We start from the raw sequence: 19,899 nt of genomic DNA, 5'->3' as shown, positions 1-19,899 counted from the left end.
GTGATGAATTCAAATGCCACAGACAGGTCCTTAGACGTGGGGAGACTCTGAGGCCCGGCAGCCATTGTCACAGATAACAGGCTTTTAGAAATCTATCATAAATGTCAACCTCTTTGGTCCCGAGAAGCAAAACTCCTCAATGCACTGTCTCCACCTGCACTATTCTCACCTAATTAAAACAGTAGAACCTGGCATGAGGAGTAGATCTTGGCCCTTTTGTCAATCTATCAATCTTCTCCTGCCGCCAGGCTCAGCTGAGCATCTGAACTGTTAATCTGAGCATCACTCTCCCAGTGACAAGTGAGTGCTCAATCCCACCTGGTGAGTCATTTGGATCAGATGCACGTTGCAGCCTGGTGTTCCTGAACATCCTACCCCTCTTGGCTCAGGTGGTTGGGTCAGCCTGCATGCTTGTGGAGCTTTTATTTAGACTGTCACTGTGGTCCAAAGAATAGGCCAGATTCTCCTCTTGGATGAAAGACACCAGTTTTGACTCCTGGCTACACGGCATTAGTTGGACAACTGAGAAAAGAGCCGGGAGCTCAGGTTGGGAGGTGCTGCCTGGGGGTGTCAGAGGAGGGGCGTATCCTGTTGCTGCCTGCCGTGTGCCTAGAACCATCCCTTCGGAGAGCTTCTATAAGGTCTTGCATGTAAAATACCTTTCAGGATGTCTGGCCCAAAGAAGGGGGTATTAATAGATGAGAACAGTGAACGTCACCAGTGTCAGATATGTGACATGTCACATAGAGCCTGCCACCCCCAGATGGGCTGTGTTTTTGCTAGGCATGATGGCCTGAGGGTGATAGTAGAAGGGGCAAAGATCACAGCCGGAGGCAGCAGGTCATTGCAGCCTGTGCTGGAGTGAGACTCCTGTCCTGCCAGGAGACCTGTCTGGAAAGCTGCTTCACAAACTCTTAAACATTCTCAACAAAAAGCTTAGCATAAGAGCAAGGGGATTCAGTTGGACAGATGGACTTAAAAGGCCTTGAAATGCCAGTTCTGCCCTCTTTAGGGGTGATATATATATATTTTTAAAGATTTTATTTAGTTATTCATGAAAGACACAGAGAATGAGAGAGAAAGGGAGAGACACAGGCAGAGGGAGAAGCAGGCTCCATGCAGGGAGCCCGACGTGGGACTAGATCCCAGGTCTCCAGGATTATGCCCTGGGCTGAAGGCAGCACTAACCTGCTGAGCCACCCAGGCTGCCCTAGGGGTGATATTTGATCTGCACTTTCTGGGGGCCATTAAGTGGGGAAGGTTTTAATAAAATGCAACAGTATCAGCAACCTGCTTCAAAGCGTACATGACAGGAGTAGCAATAATGGAGAGAGAATCCTATTTAAGCATTTCAGTGTGCGAGTCTGCTGCCGAATCATTTTTTTAAATAGGCACATTTTCAAGGTCAGTAACTCAGATCTGAGCATTGTGGGGTAAAATTTTTATTTGGACTCTGCTAATTTGGGATTTGGGGAGTTATACCTGGGCTGGGCTCAGGTTCTTTGCTAAGAAATCAGCAATACTAGCCTGGGTAAAGGCTGGCTTTAACGTGTTTGAAAGGTTTGCATTGTATTATACAGTTGTAGATGAGGTTTTGGTGCTCAGGAAAGAAGGATCATCTGCTCGGAACCAGTGTTAGCACTCTTGACTTCCCCATTGAACCTAAATGTAAGCCAGCTGCATTTGGTCACAACTTCCAGCAGGCTTTTCATGGCTTGGAATCTTGGTCCATATTAGCAAGGCTTTGATTGAGGTTTCATCATGAAATCAGTTTTTTTCCACTTTAAAACTTATTGGAGGACTGAATTCTCTCTTAATCAGATGAAATTAAATAAAAGTCCAAAAAGCACCCTTTGTACTGAAGAAAAACCTTCTCTTTACCTGGAGAATATCTCAGTTGGGTTCTTGGTACAGTGGATTATTCCCTGATGTCTGACCCACCGGTTTTAGGGGAAGAGTGAATGAAGTAATGCCGTTGAATGCATGGTGCATACCACAGTGGCACCCAGCATGCCATTCAGAAAGGTTAGCTAGCATCACCATCATCATCAGCATCATAGCTCTGGTGAAACACCCTAGTACCACTTGTGTTTTTGTGAAGTGGTCCAGAAATGACTGGACTCCTCTTTCAGCCGCTGGTAACAGCCCAGCCTGACCTGTTAATTCCCATTGTTTTCTCCTGTCGGCAACAGGATTAGCTACATCCATCTGATGGCACATTTTCGGATGCACACTCAAATAAAAAACCAGACAGCTGCCCTCATTAGTGGATTCCGCTCCATTATCAAGCCCGAGTGGACCCGGATGTTCTCAACCCCTGAGCTACAGCGTCTCATCTCCGGTGACAATGCCGAGATTGATCTGGAAGATTTAAAGTAAGAAGCCAGTGAGGTGGGAGGTGGGGAGGTGAAATCTTGAGTCTCCTGGAAAGCAAACTGTTCCTTTGCTGGGCTCCTTTTGTTTCAGGAGCCCACCCCCAAGTGTATTCCTCCCAGATCACCAGGTGAATTGCTCTGGAATAAAAACTCAACCACTTATTTCCTGAGAGACATAGAAGTAGAGACTAAGCAGGTCTCAAGGAGTGCTGGGCTCTCCAGAGTTCCGGGAAATGGCAGCATAGGAGCTCCTGTTGGCTCCTACTCGGGAATAGCAGGGTCAGTTCTTGAGCTCCCCACTCACGTAGCTTCCAGGGATGTGGGTTATGAAGGCATGACCTTGTGTCTTTAAGAGAAGTCAGAAATCACCCTTGCCTGCCAGGGTTCGCTGTGCCACTTGTCTCAATTCCGTTGCTGCCTGGTTCTGTGAGCACTCATTGGAATGTGTGACTGAGCCCCTCGTCTGCACTGTTTTCAGGAAGCACACGGTGTACTACGGTGGATTTCACGGAAGTCACAGAGTCATCATCTGGCTCTGGGATATTCTGGCCTCCGACTTCACACCTGATGAGAGAGCAATGTTTCTGAAGGTATTTTATGTTACCTATATGTGTGTTCATAGATGTTCTCCTAAACCTAGAGGCCACTTGATGTAAGCATTTACATTGGGGGGAAAAACAAAATGATCAAGAGGACCTCATATCATCAGCATATACTTTCCCAGAGGCCACCCTACCTGGTAGGTCATGCAGCAAACAGACAGGCTCAAGGTGCAGCAGGAGGCTGCTGTGTAGCCCTCTGCAGAAACTAGCCTGCATGGGCCTGAGTCCATTGAGCTCAGCACTCTGCTTTCCCCTTCACTGATGCCAGCCTTGCTCATATCCCATTTTTTCCTTCCTGACAGAAGTAAATGGTGTTCATTACCTCGAAACACAGACAAGCAGAATTTTTTTAAGGTTTTTGTTTTGTTTTGTTTTGTTTTGTTTTGTTTTAAGTAATCTCTACACCTAACATGGGGCTCAAACTTATAACCCCGAGATCAGGAGTCACATGCTCCACTGACTGAGCCAGCCAGGTGCCCCCAGACAAGCAAACTTTTGCACAGTCTCCATTCCTACCTTCCAGGGACTGCCTTTGTGTACCCCTTTCCTCAGTAGTGTGAAGCATGAACACATACAATGTGCCAAGAAAACATGCATGATTGAGTAGGCTGATAGCAATGTGTATTTTTGCAAACAGAGTGCAGCCACTCTGTTAACCAGTTAACCAGTTCCTTCATACCAGTGTCTTTAAGGTTGTAAAAGTTCAAAACATTTCACCAATGCCACCGTGTTGGTGCCCATGCCTGACATTGACAAAACATCTTACAGGACCCTGGATGACATATATACTTGTCTGTGTATGTGTTACCTACCTGTGTATTTTTATAAAGATGGAATCATCACTTGGCCACCTGCTCTTCTATTTGGTATTTTATCATGAATGTGTCACCATATTCTGGGAGTAAATTTAAGTGCCTTGAAATATTTTCCTTTGGACATTTGGGTTTCTAGAATGGTCTTCAGTGACCTTGGTTGTTAAAACAACACAAACAATATCACCACCAGTTGAAATGGCAGTAGGTTTTGTTTCTCTTTGGATTTTCATTCTGAGGAGAGGTCATTCCCATCAAGGAGGCCCCCCACTCACAGATGCAGCAATTCCTGGGTCATCCCTACAGGTTTTAAAGGACTTGGGGTAGGCAGGTGGACGTAATTCCAGAAATTGATTCTTAAGAGAATCAATTCCATTTTTCCAGCAGTGCCTCTTGTATAGGCAAAACCCTCCCTGCAGCCTGTAAAACTGCACTCACCCTGCCCCTCCTAGAAAGAAGAGAGAGCCAGTGTCTCCTGTGTACCGTCTTTCCCACACAGCAGGCATGTTTGTGTCTCTGGATAGCTGGTAGCCAGACCTGCGGTTCCTTCAGACAGGCCCCAGCGTCAGGTGGAAGACACAAGTTTTATACAGGAGTGGGCCTGACTATGCATTCTTTAGATGTAACAATAGCAGATGGCAGCTTCCTATGCCCTCTGTTCTTCCTGTCCCAGGAGAGTGAAAGCACTACTCCTTCCATTGACCAGCTGTGGCTTGTGGCATGCAGTAGGTCTGAGCAGCCTCAATTGGGATAGGCACTGGCTCTGCTGGCTCTGTCATCCTTAAAATAGAGCGTATCGGGCAGCCCGGGTGGCTCAATGGTTTAGCACTGTCTTCAGCCTGGAGCTCAGCTCCAGGTTGTGATCCTGGAGACCGGAGATCGAGTCCCACATCAGGCTCCCTGCATGGAGCCTGCTTCTCCCTCTGCCTGTGTTTCTGCCTCTCTGTCTCTGTGTGTCTCTCATGAATAATAAATAAAATCTTAAAAAAAAAAAAAAAAAAAACGAATCACACGCTTCCCTGGAGTAATTAGATGAGGCCAGGTCCCAGAACACTCAGCACAGTGCTCAGCCCTGCCTTCTTAATAGGAGCTGCTGCTGTGCTTTGGCTGGTGGGAGATAAAATGTACTAGATAGTAACATCAATACTTTGTATAAAAGTGGTTTTTGAAACCTATTTGGATGCCCTCAGGATTCTCACTGCCATTTAGAACACAGTTTAAATGGTAGTATTTATGTTAAGACCCAAACACTCAGCTTGCCGTGGAATTTTGAAGCACAGCCTAGTGTGAGTAGTGGGTCCATGCATCCCTTGGAAAAGGGATAGCCTTTTTCAGCTGATGTTCAGTTCTAAAAAGTAAATGGTTTATCACTTGGATTTCTAAATTGTTCCGATTGCTCTATGCAGACATGAGCTATCATGTGTGAGGAAATAACAGATGCTGCCATCTGAAAGGTGCAAGGCATCCCAAGAGTCTAGCAAGGGAGCATGGCTGGCTGCCCACAGGCCCTATTCCGGGTGCTGGGTGTGTTGGTGTGCCCCTCAGCCTTGCAGGCGCTGGAGACTGGGTTGTTGTCCACATGCTGAGGCCCCAGGAGCCAGGTTCACAGAAACTGCTCTGTGAAGCTGGCAGGCCAGGTCAGGGGAATGCACCTGCACACCCTCTCTCCTGTGCCAAGTCTCCCTACCCCCAGTGCTTGCGTGCATGGTATCTCTCTAAGCAGGGACCTGCATGCCAGTCCCACAGGAGATCAGTTCCCTGGACCTCTTCAGCTGCACCTTCTCCACACACACCAGTGACTGGTCACATCCACTGGTGGGGTTTTCATGGGTTTTAACCTTCAAGAGCCATGCCCTTAAGAGAGACGTGAGATGTGTACCAGTTGTCACCCTCCTGTCATACCGTGACTGGAGAAAGCAAAAGAAAATGTGGCTCGCCTGCAAGGAGCCTGTTGCTGAGGGAACGAGACCCCCACTCTGTCCCCCTACCTGCTTTGCGTTGCAGTTTGTGACCAGCTGCTCCAGGCCCCCGCTCCTGGGATTTGCCTACCTCAAGCCTCCTTTCTCCATCCGCTGTGTCGAAGTGTCAGATGATCAGGTACTGCCACTACTGGGGGACATCAGCTGCTCTTGGGGCTGGTTTGCTGTGCCCCCTGGCTGGAGCCTTCACCCAGTCTGTGTCCACAGGGCAGGGTGGGGCACCTTCTAGGCGAGAAGGTTCCACAGTCCTCCAGCCAGGGGAACAGTTGGTCCCGTAGAGGATGACCCGGGCTACTCGGGGGCCTCAGTCCTCTCAGAAGGCCCTTTCTCTTGACTCCCTCAGGAAAGGTACCTGGGGTGGTTTTAGTAGCTGATGGGCTGGCCTGGGCTCCAGGTCTGAGAGGCTGTGTGGGAGAGTGATACGGACACTGGCTCAGGAGTGGGGCAGGTGCAAAGCTTGAGTGCCAGCCCTCCACCTGCTGCTCCTTCATGTCTGGCCAGCCACTTCATTTCCTCACCTGTAAGGGAGAACAAATGGCTCGGGTTATCATACGTTGTGGAAGGGGTGCTCGAATAGTAGCCATTGTTAAAAATGTCTCAGCCCCTCTCCCCCTCCTGCAAAAACCCAGCAGCCTCTGAGCCTAGCTGCCTTTCAGGATGCTGCAGCCTGGGCTCCAGGTCCCTGATGTGACTCTGGATAACCCTCAGCCCCCTTACTTAAGGAAGGCTGCCCCATATTATAGTCTGCTGTGGGCTACGGCATTTGCAAGAGGCAATGGGAGGCTGCATTTAGATGTGTTTTTGTACCTAAAGTATGTTTGCAGTAGTCTGGCTCTTTGAAAATTGGTTAACCAATAACTGGCAGTTATCCAGAAGGCCCCCTTTCTGAGCACTTAGCTAACACAGCAGTCCCCCATGCAGGCCTGGGCCGCTGGGGCTGCTTCTGTGCACTCACCACTCAAGACCAGTTGTCTTCCCTTTGTGGGCTGGCCTCAGGCAGCTAGGGGCACACTCACCGGCCCGGTGTTCTGCTCAGCCCCGAAGGCTAGCCAGGTCCTCCCCTGGGTCGCCCACTTTGGCTCCCAAGCCAGGTGCCTCCCAAGCCAGGTGCCTCCCAACCAAGGCTGTGGTGTGTGCTTACAGGACACTGGGGACACCCTGGGCAGTGTCCTCCGGGGCTTCTTCACCATCCGCAAGCGGGAGCCAGGTGGCCGGCTGCCCACCTCCTCCACCTGCTTCAACCTGCTCAAGCTGCCCAACTACAGCAAGAAGAGCGTTCTCCGGGAGAAGTTGAGGTACGCCATCAGCATGAACACGGGCTTCGAACTCTCCTAGCCCTCACTCCCATCACCTTCCCTGGCTGGCTCCTGGGAGCCCAGGAACCTTCAGCTCCAGGGGGACAGCGTCGCCCTGGGAGTGGGTGACCAACAAGCCAGGTGACCTCTTACTCTCTATAGCCATGAGACTCCCCTGTGGCCTCAACAACTTGGGACGCACGTGACGACTACATAGCATTCTCCAGGTGACACTGATGGGAAGGGTGTTGAGAATAAACCTCCAGGTTTCACCAGCGCTGGTCCTTTTCTCCTGCTTTCTGGGGCCTAAAGCCCAGGCCAGTGACCACAGAGAGCCTTCTCCTCTTGATAGTTTGGTTTTCTGGTGAGTCTTTTCTTTCCTTAACTTTCTGAATGAGCTGTGCGTGAACAAGTCCCAGGAACTCCAAGGGTCCAGAGCAGTTTTCATGATTCGGTCCTAAATGCACAAAGCCCACTACGGGCGAGATGCTCTCCTTCCGTCTCTGAAAACTCTTTACTCAGGTAAGGGCTGGCCAAGCCTCTATGCACTCGACAAAGTCTCTGCCTCTGTCCCGTCTGCAGCGGCCTCTCTCCACATAGTCAGGCTCACCTGCTCCCCAGGGAAGCAGAGGTGCCTGCCAGGAAGCCTGTGGAGCCCAGGAAGTTTGGGGCACTGCCCCCACCTTGAAACCACGCATTCCACACTTGGCAGTGTCTCCTCCCGTCTCACCTCAGAAGCTCTGAGTCCTCAGCAGGCTGAGCTGCCAGGAGGCCTCCACTGGCTTGATCCCGTCTCGTCTGTTCACATTGGCACTCTGGCTTTGGGGAAAAAAAAAAACCCACTGGCCCTTAAAAGCAGGTCCGTTTCCAGTGGGTGCTGGCTCTTCCCTAAAGCCTGCTGATTCCTAAGGGGGCAGCTGCCTTCCTCCCCTGCTTGTTTGCCCTGCTCATTGTTTAGTAAGGAACAAACACTAGCCAAGTCACCCAGCCCGGCCGGGCATTGGCTTTCCTCTGTTGATGGGAAAATCCTGAGAAACTTGGGTCTTGCCACTCATTTTTCCTCAGCATGGGGCACCAGGAGCCCTTCATACTTACAGAAGCTCAAAGGGCCGAGGAGACTCTGGGTTAGGTTTTTTGGGGTTTTGGTTTTTTTTACTTCATTTTCTCTTCCAACCCATTGTGCTCCTTTGCCCTCATTTTTCCCCCTTATCATGAGAACATTATCCTAGATCCAGGGAATTGAGACAGAGGCCGTGTCTGTGGTCTATGTTGACAGCCATCACCCCTCGCCCTCCCATCAAGTTCCTCCTGCATCCCCAAGATCAAAGCCAGGAGTACCTGGTCCCTCCTCTGTTCTGTGGAGCCGGCTGGGGGTGTGTGCAGCTTTCTACCGAGCAGCAAAGCACCCTCCGGCAAAAATCTTCATGTTGGTGGCAAAGTGGGTGAAACTGATCTCCATGGCTTCCCATCAGAGGGTTGCAGCTGGGTGCCATGTACCTGCCCAGGTCGCAGCCTGGCTCTAGTAGGGTCCCCAGGCTTCTGGAAAACAGAGTTTATGTTTTACTTTGATGGAAAGATGACACGGAATTTAAAGACAGACAGGAATTTGTTATTTAAAATTTGTCAGCAGCCTCTGATTCTATGAATTTGCCACTTTAAATACTCGACTTCTTTGAAGACCTCCTCTGAGGACCTCCTCTGAGCATGTGTGTGTGCTCATGCACGCACTGAGCAGGTTTGTACATTTGTGCTGGGGCCCAGATGACTGTCAGCCTGCACAAAGACATTTGCTTCTGTCTTGACCCTGATGACCTGAGGATCCGCCAGTGTGGGGCTATGGAGAGAGCGGTTGCTAAGTTCTGACATCAACTTTATTTGTTCTTTCAACAAGGAGAGGTGTGGTTTGTAATTTCTTTAAATTTTTCTCTTCAGCTGGAAATATTGCACTAAAACACTGAATCTGTACTTTATGGTTGGTGTTCATTGACACCTTGATGGCTCTTGATGGCTCTAAAAAGTTGTGGGGTGGTTTTTGTTTTGTTTTTGTTCATAGATAACCTAGGGATTAAAACGTGATCAACGGCTTTATTAAATTTGTACTTCAGCACATGATGGCTGTGTTTTGCTTTTTATCCGGAGAAGGAGCGCTTTACGACCATGTGCCTGGGTTGCTCATGAGGGGCCACCTGCTTGGAGCTCATGGGGCATGTAGGCTTCCAAGGTGGAAAGAAGATGCAAAGGATAACATAGCAGATACCTGAGTCTCGCCGGCGAAGCAGGGTTAGTAACTGTCGACAATGTTCTGTTTGCTTCCAATTCTGCTTTGAGAGGTAACACGTTTCAGATAAAGCTAAGGTCCTCTCCAGCACCACCCAGGCAGGCCCTTGTCCTTCTCACCTCCTTCCCAGCGGCAGCCCAGATTTGTGTTTTACAGTCATGGGTACAGCCAATAGATGTGTGTTCATTGAAAACCATCCACGACTCAAGCAGACAAAGGCAGATTTTACAGCCACTTCGGAGTCTCTTGGGCTTTGCTTCATCACTGTGGATCATAGCCCTGTGTCATTCTCTGCAGCCCACACTTATGCTCAGTAGAAAACCCATCTCAAACTGGCTTGTTTTTCCAGCTTCACCTCAGGTAGCTTTTCCCCTCATCCTCCTATGAGTTCTCACCCCTGCTTCCTCTTCCTCTGGCTTGGAGTCCCCGGAGGGTTGGAGAAGGAGAAGGCTGGCCTACTGAAATCCTGGGACTCGGCAAAGAAGTCTTAAAAACCTGACAGCCCTTTTATACGAGTCAAAATGCCTGGGCATCTGGGGAATTCGTGGGTGCTGGGTCTTCCCACACGGAGCGTTTATACCACCAAATGGGAAGAATACTGTCAACCTCCCCCAAATATTTTGGTAGTGTCCAGTGAGACACTCCCACCTATAAAATCTAAAGCCTGGGATCCCTGGGTGGCGCAGCGGTTTGGCGCCTGCCTTTGGCCCAGGGCGCGATCCTGGAGACCCGGGATCGAATCCCACATCGGGCTCTCGGTGCATGGAGCCTGCTTCTCCCTCTGCCTATGTCTCTGCCTCTCTCTCTCTGTGACTATCGTAAGTGAATAAAAATTAAAAAAAAAAAAATCTAAAGCCTCTTTCTGTGACATTTTGGCCTTTACAAGTTATCACAGCAAAGAGAAAGTTTTTATAACCAGGGAAAACAAGTGGTTTTAATAATTTAAATTTTTAAATAATTTAAAAATTATTTAAATGAAGACAATTTTAGTACACTGACAGAACTAGCAAGTGCCTAGGAATATTGAGGTGGATCATAGTTGGAGGAAGACTGGTCCCCACCATGTCTCTGACTGCAGCCAAGTTACCAGCCCATCTGTCCTATTGACTTAGCAAATGTCGCGCTGCTAAAAGTGTGTGGCAGGGTTATGGGCAGATGGGTTATCTCTAAGGTTAGCTAACCTGCAGTAGAGCCAGGACTCCTTAGGCCTTAGGCTTATTTCCTGGATCCATAAGAATAGTTAAAGACCTGAAAAGTGGTTCGTTTGGTGCACTTTTTCAAGAAGCCGAGCAAGAGCTCAGGACCACAGGGACACACCCAAACCCTCACTTTCTGGCTCAGTCCCGGGGTCGGCCTCTGCATGTGCCTCCTGAGAATCTCAGTGCCCACTTCAGGGGGTGCGGGGATTAAGTGGAACGATGTGTGACATGCACCCTACTCAGTTCCTGGCACCAGGTCAGTCCTTTTCCCACATCTGCTCACCCTGCACTAGAAGAAGACGGAGCTGACCGTGGCCCATCAGTCAGGCCCTGACCTGGGGCAGCCCTGGTGGCACAGCAGTTTTGTGCCACCTGCAGCCCGGGGTGTCATCCTGGAGACCCAGGATCGAGTCCCACATCGAGCTCCCTGCATGGAGCCTGCTTCTCCCTCTGCCTGTGTCTCTTCTCTTCTCTCTCTCTCTCTCTCTCCCCCTCCTCTCTCTCTGTCTCATGAATAAATAAAATATTTTAAAAATAAAAAATAAATTTTAAAGTTAAAAAAAATCAGGCCCTGGCCTAACCTCCAGTAGCTTCTGCCACCCACAGTCCCAGCAGGGCGGCGAGAAATCCCATGGAGAAGTCTCTCCAAGATCTCCCTCTGGAACTTCTGCAGGATGGCAGGAAAGGCACACTCCCTCCTCCACGCTGCCAGTGGGGAATTGGCCGGAACATTTCCAGGCTCACGTGCCCTCCAGCCACCTCACACACACACACACACTCACGAGCCCTAGACGGGATCCTTGGGCCTCTCTTATCTTCAGAGTCAGAGTGAAGTCGCTTGCTCGTTATGATCATGAGAGCTAATATTTGTTGCAAGCTCATGCTCTCATGGCAACTGGTTCTGGAGCCTAAGCCCTCAGGGCTTTGAGGGCACGGAACAGTGCAGACATGGAGCCTCTGGAACTGGGTTCGCACCCCAGCACTGCCGCTCACTCGCCGTGAGGCCGGCAATAAGGCCCTTGGCATCTCTGAGCTGCCCTTCCCTCTTCTGTACATTAGGAGTAGCAGTTGCCACGATGCAGCGTGGCCTGGAGCACCCCAGCCTTTGCCGGGCCTTCTGTGGACAGTGATTCGTGGCTGGTGTAACTGTTGTCATATTTTTTCCTGGAGACCTAGCCAATGTCCTCTCTGGAATTATTTTTGTTTTTCAGAGTCCTTGCAAGGAGGCATCCATAGGTGTTAGCAGGACATCCTGAAGGCCGCCTGCTGGGCTTCACCCTCTGCCCTGGGTTGTTGGCTCCCTCGCCTGGGTCCTCGCCATGTCCTGAGCTCCCATCACACACTTTGCCCAGTCTCTCCCTGCACCTGGGACCAGCACCCACATTCCTTTTGTTGTTTTCCCAGCCCTTGGCAGTTAGGTGGTCTCTGAGCCATAGGGAGACTCAAAGACTTGGGTGGACCGGGATGGGACCTGTGTTGTCTTACAGACCCTCCACCAAGAGAGCATGACAGAAAACCCAGTGACAGCAGGAGGAATCCCACAAGATGTGCCCTGCTTCTCTGACCCTAAGGAGGCCTGCAGAGGAAATCAAAATCCAAGCTTCCCAAACATCCGCATGCCCACGAGTCACCAGGAAGATCCTGATTCAGCAGGTCCAGGGGTGCCCAGGGCCCTGCATCCCTGACAGCTTTGCACTACAACAGAGACCGCACTTAGGAGCAAAGGTTGGAGCACGTCGTCTGCCAGGGCCCGGTGTTCAGGCAGGTGGGGTAAGACCCTGAGCCTGGCATCAAAAACTGGTTCGAGTCAGCTGAGTGACTCTAGGCAAGTTTCCAACTCCTGGAGCCTTCTTTCCTCATCAGTGAGAATACTCCCAGTATTCATGACCCTCCTGATTACCTCACAGACAGCTTGGGGCTGTGCGGTCACACGGACCTGGGCACCAAGCCTAGCCCCACCTCCCACTGGCCGAGGGGGCTTCAACCCTCCCAGCCTCGCTGTCGTCTGAAAACTGGGCGTAAGTCCCACCCTAAAAAGCGTCTCTGGTAATGGGACAAGCATTACTTGGGGGTCATAAGAGGGGTCATCCATGTTTAGGGGGAGGGGGCCATAAGAATGCGTTCCTTTATTTTCGCCTGGAAAGAGGGTTTGCACTTCCGAGATGGCAGGGAGGCATCTGGGATGGAAGAGGCAGCCAGGCGTAGGGTGAGGTGCTAAGCAGTGGGAGTCCCATCACGTCGCCCACTAAGGACAGGAATGAGGCTGTCCCACCACGGCTGGGAGTGGCGTAGCTGCTCATTGGCCACAAGCAGAGCACGGCGCCCAGCCTTCCACACCACTGAGCCTAAAGGTGATGGGGGTGGGGACTGGCACATGACAGAGTGACACTTTGTCCTATTGATATGGTGCCCGCTCTGGGCACCTGTACCAGATATTGGGCTCCATGACCCTCTCCCCACAGAGGCTGGCCCCCAACCTTGTGTCCCCCCAGGGACTCTGCCAGGAAGGAAGCGTCCCCCAGGGTGGGGCGGTTGTCACCAGCACACGTGACCCCCGATGGGCCTGGGAGTTGGTGGGTGTTGCAGCCGGGAGCCAGCCCAGGTAGCCAGGTTGTCAGGGTGTTCAGGCCTGCTTCTGTCCACCCACAAGTAGACCCACAGGCTGTGCCGGGTGCTGGAGGCCTAGCCGGGAAGAATGCGGCCCCCGTTGCCCTACAGAGCTCACGATCCGGTTGGGGGAAGAGGCATATCTAAACCAAGGAAGAGATATCTGAGCATGTACTGTGATGGCTCCACTCCCGCGGTGCAGCACTGTTAGGGTGCCCACTTCACAGCTGGACAAACAGATTCGGAGACGACGAGACTTGTCCTAGGCCCTAGAGTCCGTAAGTGGCAGACCCAAGATTCGAACCCTGATTTGCCGCACTCCAAAGCGCTTAAGCAAAGTGTAAGCAGACAGAAGAGGAGTGGGAGAGCCTTCTACACAACGGGCTCAAGATTGAGCAAAGCCCCGGGGCCGTTCTGTCCCTCCTGCATCTGATGCTCATCCCTGTCCCATCTACCCTTGAGGGCACTGCTGAAAACAGAATTGCACCCCTTTGCAGATAAGGCCCTATAACATCTTTAAGGACTCACTGAGGATCCCAGAGCTCTAGTCTCCCTGCGTCCTGGCAAAACTGGGACAGGTGAGTCTGCAGAACAGCACTGTCCCCAGCTACACAGGTAAAAAGCTGAGTTGGGTTGAGAGTATACCTGGGCGAAAGGTGACCCGCTCTGGGGGCAGACTGTGGGAGTTTCAGGAGCCCCACCACTTCCTTAGTTCATTGCTCCTCTCCCAACAAGCTGGGCCCCTGTCCTCACCAGTTGGGCCAGAGACCCAGGGAGGATGTGGTCAGTGCCCTTCCATTTGGGACTGGGGTGTCTATGAAGGCCTTGCCCCTCAGCCCTCAAACCAGCTTAATAAGGACAGTGAGCTTGCCACTGCTTCCGCAGCAATGGCCAGAGTTCCTTGGTCTTCCTTCTGGGTTGACTGTAACCATGGCCCCCGGTGAACAAGCTGGTGTCTTGTCCCACAGATTCACACCATGACACTGGGAGTTGGGAACTGCCCACCTCCAGCTGCCATCAGGAGCTTTCCTATCAGCGAGGGTTCTTGAGCTGCAGGCAACAGAAGCCAGGCTCTGCCTTATGTAGACTGAGAAGGGATTTACTGGTAGGTTTTGAGGATGGAAGAACCAGAGCTGAGCCAGAGCGGGAGCCAGGGCAGTTCTGAGTCAGAGAGAGCAGACCTCAGCTGAGCCTCTTCGGGACGCGCGGCAGGAATGGCTCGGCCCCAGTCAGGAGCCCATCCTTGCTCCAATCATGCCAGCATTCTTCAGGGAAAGAAAAAAGATTGAGCAAGGCGCAGATGTCATTCTTTCATGTACTCATTCAGTAAATGTTGTCAGGCACCTGCTGTGTGCCAAGTACTAACCAAGCACTAGGATACGGTCGGCTTTGGGAGAGACAGGCACTAATAGGAAACCCATCAGATCATTTCCAGTGTGTTGAAAACAAGACAGCGACCCCCGTGGAGATTGTATCCCACTGGGAAAAGTAAACCCCAAAGGGAATTGAGGCACGGCTATGAAGAGAAGAGACCGGATGAGGGGTCCCCAAACATAGCGAATATCCACGAGATGGTTCCTGCCATTTTTAGGACTTCAAAAGCCTGCTCAGGTACCCAGGGCAGTGGCAAGGACTCAGGGTCTGGAAGTAGACTAGACTTCGTATCTGGTCCCAGCTACTTCCTTACCATGGCCCCTATGGTATGACTTGCCCTATGGGGCAAGTCGCCTAACTTTTGCAAGCTTGCAAAGCAATGATAATTCTTCCCATGTTGGGTTGCTGTGAGGTCAAATGAATTCAGGCATGTCCCACGCCTGGCATATAATGAATACTCCATTTACTTCCCAGACCAAATAGTCATGCCCTGGGTATGGAGTACGGGGATGTGAGTGTGCAAGGTGGGTGGCCAAGCCAGGTCCTTGAGGTTGGGGGCTATGCCTGCTGAGCCTCCAACATATCCATCACAGCTTTATTTTTTTTTAAGATTTGTTTATTTATTTGAGAGAGGAAGAGAGAGCATGTAAGCAGGGGGAGGAGCAGAGGGAGAGAGAGAGAGAATCTCAAGCAGACTTCCCACTGAGCAGGGAGCCCTGAAGGCGACTCAATCACATGACCCTGAGATCAGGACCTGAGCCGAAATCAAGAGTCAGACTAAGCCACCCAGGCAACCCCAGCTTTATTATTTTTTAAGGTAGATTGTTGAGTTTAGATTTTTTTTCTTTTCAGTAATTGCTACACCCAAGTGGATTTTGAACCTATAACCCTGAGATCAAATCACGAGTCACATGCTCTACCGACTGAGCCCAGCCATTACAGCTTTAACGTGATTTATTCCTTCCTCCTTCTAGATAAGATTTATTAAGGTAGCTAACTGCCTGAGAACTGCCCCTGCTTCCTTGAACCACCCCCCAAAGCACCCAATAGAAGCTAAAGAAATCCTCCTCTAGGGGTATCTGGTTGAGCATCTGCCTTTGGCTCAGGGCGTGATCCCTGGGTCCTGGAATCGAGTCCTGCATCAGGCTCCCCAGAGGGAGCCTGCTTCTCCCTCTGCCTGTGTCTCTGCCTCTCTCTCTCTGTGTCTCTCATGAATAAATAAATAAGATCTTTAAAAAAAGAAAAATCCTCCTCCTGAAACACCCCCACATTTCCCTGGGTGTGTGTGCTCTCTCCTTGCAACAACAGTCTGACATTGTTCAACTATGGGTGCGTTCTTAGCGGTCTTTGGTGGGAGGGCATCGTAAACCATAAACTCAAAATGTTTCCCTAAATGAAGTGTTTGCTTCCACCAAATGCAGCGGTGCAGGGAGAACTGGACCTGGTGCCTAGCATAGCAGGAAGGAAGCACCGCCAGAGAGGACTGAGAGAAGATGTGGCTTCTAGAATGACAGCCCCTGGCCGTAGGACAGCTGCCTGCTGGCAGGAGGAGGTGGGGGGACGATAGTGCCAGAGGCTGGGGTGGGCTGGAAATGAGAGGTGTCACACTATTTCTCACCAGCTTTAATCTGAACCACCTTGCATGCTTTAATGTGAAATGTAATTACAGATTCTGAATTATGGTGGCGAGCTCATCAGGGCTGACTCATCAATTAGTCAGATTTATAAGTATTTGGTTCTCAGAGATCTATGACCCTGATGCGTCACCTCAAAGCTCTGGGAAATCTGTCCTGCCAGTTGGCCCTCTTGAGGGACCGTGGGGTTGAGAGAGCCACTTTTAGAGCCGGCTTGGAGGGACGGTCTGACCACGCTCAGACAGCTTGGAGACTATATACCTGCCTCTAGAGTCCCTACTCTTTGAAATCTGTGAGGGCCTTGGCCCAGGAATCCCAAAATGTCCATTACACACCCTTTGTTCCACTACTTCCATCGGAAACCATGCTAGGTATCACTAATGGATTACCAACACCCTCTGCTGGATCTGGACCCAGCCTCCGGCTCCTTCCAGGCAGCCCCTTCCAATCACCCAGCATTGGTGCTTCTCTCCCTGGGATAAGCCCTCCCACTGTCCCTGCAGAACATAGTCGGGAAAGGAAGCTGGACTTGGAGACAGAAGGCCCGGGATAAGTGCTGGTTTTGCCACCTGCTGATCGTGGCACGCTGGACTCCATCACTTTACCAGATAGGGTGCCAGTCTGTCCCAGTGAAGGTGGGGTGATAATCCATGGTGAAGATCCATATAACGAAATAGATGTCAATGTCCTCTGTCTATTCTCAAACCCCATACAAGTTAAAGATGCAGCAACCAACAGAGGAGAAAGAAGGACGCCGGCATCCCGAGCATCCTGTGAAAAGCTGGCATGACTATCTCCCCCCAACCCCGGACCCAATCCTCAGTGGGGCCAGGGTCAGTTTTCTTCCCTCCTCTCTTGCCCTAGAACGGAAGCCAAGCATCCACGTTCAGACTGCACAGGAGCTGCACTCCAGATAGCCATCTGGCTTAGATAACAACCAGGGGCATGTCCTGCAGGCTTCTAGACTTTGGAGGGGCCCCATGGCTCTGGCAGCCTCCCCTGGCTCCAAACACCCCAAGAGAGGTAGATGATTTATGACAGGCCTGGCAAGCAATTGTCAGTTTCTCTTCTCTTTTGCACTCATGTTTGTTACACAAGTAAGCCTCTGTCAAATCCAACCCAAATATGTTGTCAAAAAAAAAACAAAACAAAACAAATGAAAGTGAAAGTTAAAATCACCCATAATCCCATGATTTAGAGGGTTTTTTTTAAAAAAAAGATTTTATTTATTCATGAGAGACACACCGAGAGAGGCAGAGACACAGGCAGAGGGAGAAGCAGGCTCTCTGTGGGGAGCTTGATGTGGGACTTGAACCCGGGACCCCAGGATCACGCCCTGAGCCAAAGGCAGATGCTCAACCAGGTGCCCCTAGAGGTATTTTTAACACATGGAACAGATCCTTGCATATTTTTTCCCATGGTGTATATACACCACACATTTCTTTTTCAGGAATTAGGTCATTCTATACTATACCATTTTATAACTTTTTTTTTCACTTAAGAGATGTTGAACAGTTTTCCATAGTCATAAATACACAGACACCATCAATTTCAGTAGTTTTGTGTTTCTTACAGCCCCTTATTGTTAAACATTTTCCTTATTTGACAATTTACTCCCTATTGTTGGACACCTTTTCCAGTTTTTCATGGTAATGAGCAGCACTGGTGTGAAAAAATCCTGCTGGTTCCACCGATGTATCTGTTGCCTTTGGAAAAATTCTCGGACACGGACTGGCCAGGCCATGATGACGCACATTTCTAGGGCTTCGTAGGCACTGCCCTATTGCTCTCCCGAAAAGTCGTACCTGTCTCTGATCCCCCAGCGGTGGAGAGACCGTGTCTCTCTCTCCCCGCTGAAGCCTGGAGGTGGAGAGAGTCACAGGCTGAGAAATCTCTCCAGCTGCCAGGCCCTGCAGCCGGACCCGGGGGTCCTCAGGATCAAGCCCTTCCTCTCCCCCTAGGCAACCCGGAGCACCCGAGACAGGCCATGGCCAGGAGGGGGCAGGGTCCTGGTGCCACCTGGCGCAGCCATCGCAGACCCTGACCCCCTCCTTCCCACGTATGTGCCCGGATGCCTTTTCTGGAGGCGGGCTGCCCACACCTTGTGACGGGACAGCGAGCTTTTGAGCTATCACCCACCTTATTTCCCTCTACAGCTCCTACGGAGTTAACAGATGTACGCACGTCTGAGGCAGTCATGCGGCAAGAGACTTTGGGTCCAATCCTTCCCGTTCTGACAGTGTGTAATCGAGGTGAAGCCATAAATTTTATAAACAAGAATAAACGACCCTTAGCAACATATGTCTGCTCGACCCTTCCAAGGTGATCGTAAATAAAGGCCCCTGCTTGCGGGGGGAGGGACGTGGGTGCTGCAGATGGCCAGTGATGAGGGCTGAAGGATCTGTGCCTTGGGAGCATCTGAGGCAGCTGGACGCCTTTCTGCCATTTATTCAATCATTTCTCTAGGCCACTTTTGCCCCTCTGCCCCCTGAACCGGTGCCTGCTTCTCACCCTTCCCCAGAGAGGTAGCTTGCAGCAGGGCCAGTAGGGTCCCTTCCCCTGAGGTTTAGGGTACCCTCTCTCATCTCCACCCCTACTTCACTGTCAATCACGCCCCCCCCTCCACAGGAACTCGGAGACTGGGGCTCTTGTCTCAGCTCTGCTGCTGTCCACAGACAGACCCCCAGGCAGCGTGAGTCACTGTGGAGAGGTAAGAACATGCTGGAGGCAGATCCAAGTTCAAATCTGAGTTTGGCCTCTTGTTTGCTGCAGGACACTGGCCAAAGGGCTCTCTCCCTGTGCCTCAGTTTCTGTGTCTGCACCTGAAACAAAGCTACTAGTATCTACCCAAGGGGCCCGTTGAGGGGGAGGAGTAGTACGTGCTTAGTGCACACGGAAGTTTCTCTCCTATTGCTCAATAGAGTATTCCTCCCATCACATCTGCCCAGCAGATCCTGTGTCATTCTGAGCAAGTGACCCCACCTCTCTGAGCCTCACTGTCCTTACCTGAGAAACGGAGAATATGTGCACAGACTTCAGCGGGTTCTGAGAAGTCAGACGCGTTAACTATGGCATCGGGGCACACCTGAGCATGTGGCCGAGTGCTGAGTAAATGTTAGTCGTGGTGTTGAGGGTGTAGAGCCCTGATTCTAAGCCCAGCTCCGCCTCCTAGAGCCGTGTGACCTTGAGAAAGCCATTTCTCTGCTCCGGGCTGGCTTTCACCTGTAATTCAGAGACAACAGAGATGTTACTAGGACCACTTTCATGGGCTGTTAGAAGAATTAAATGGGGACGCCTGAGTGGCTCAGTGGTTGAGTGCCTGCCTTTGGCTCAGGGTGTGATCCCGGAGACCCGGGATGGAGTCCCACTTCGGGCTCCCTGCATGGAGCCTGCTTCTCCCTCTGCCTGTGTCTCTGCCTCTCTCTCTCTCTCTCTCTCTGTGTGTGTGTGTGTCTCAAGAATAAATAAATGAAATCTTAAAAAAAAAAAAAAAGAAGAATTAAATGAACTATTGCATGTAAGGTGCTTAGCAAGATGACTGGACACAATTACTACTCAATTTGTGGTCATTATTAAGTTTACTTACTAAATTCTCTTTTGGCCTTAGTTTTCCCATCTGTAAAATGGAGCACTGATCTCTGAGATCCCTTCTGGTTCTCGTTGCTCTGTCACTGAGTATTGAGGCATGGTGTCCCTGGAGCCAGGGCCCCTGGTCTGACTGGGCTCCCACCCCCTCACCACGCC

General features: G+C 50.9%; 1 protein-coding gene and 1 long non-coding RNA gene across 5 annotated transcripts in view; both read left to right on the top strand.

Annotated features, from left to right (window-relative positions):
- UBE3B (ubiquitin protein ligase E3B) overlaps positions 1 to 9,172 on the top strand; it is a 53,220-nt gene extending 44,048 nt beyond the window's left edge. For all 4 annotated transcript variants that reach the window (XM_049101948.1, XM_049101949.1, XM_049101950.1 and 1 more), the window contains 4 exons: positions 2,193 to 2,375; positions 2,854 to 2,965; positions 5,794 to 5,886; positions 6,912 to 9,172. In XM_049101948.1, the coding sequence (XP_048957905.1) occupies positions 2,193 to 2,375; positions 2,854 to 2,965; positions 5,794 to 5,886; positions 6,912 to 7,103 (580 nt within the window). In that variant the 3' untranslated portion in view covers positions 7,104 to 9,172. The remainder of the gene's footprint in view (positions 1 to 2,192; positions 2,376 to 2,853; positions 2,966 to 5,793; positions 5,887 to 6,911) is intronic.
- A 4,559-nt stretch (positions 9,173 to 13,731) lies between these two features.
- Positions 13,732 to 18,452, top strand: LOC118352372 (uncharacterized). Its single transcript, XR_004809392.2, has 3 exons — positions 13,732 to 16,073; positions 17,020 to 17,178; positions 18,312 to 18,452. It is a non-coding gene; the product is annotated as an uncharacterized LOC118352372 (long non-coding RNA).
- Positions 18,453 to 19,899: the final 1,447 nt, after the last annotated feature.

The sequence above is a fragment of the Canis lupus genome, chromosome 26 (genome assembly GCF_003254725.2).
Source record: "Canis lupus dingo isolate Sandy chromosome 26, ASM325472v2, whole genome shotgun sequence".
NCBI lineage: Eukaryota > Metazoa > Chordata > Mammalia > Carnivora > Canidae > Canis > Canis lupus.
Note: the sequence above shows the minus strand (reverse complement) of the source record. Positions and strands in the feature narration are given on the sequence as shown.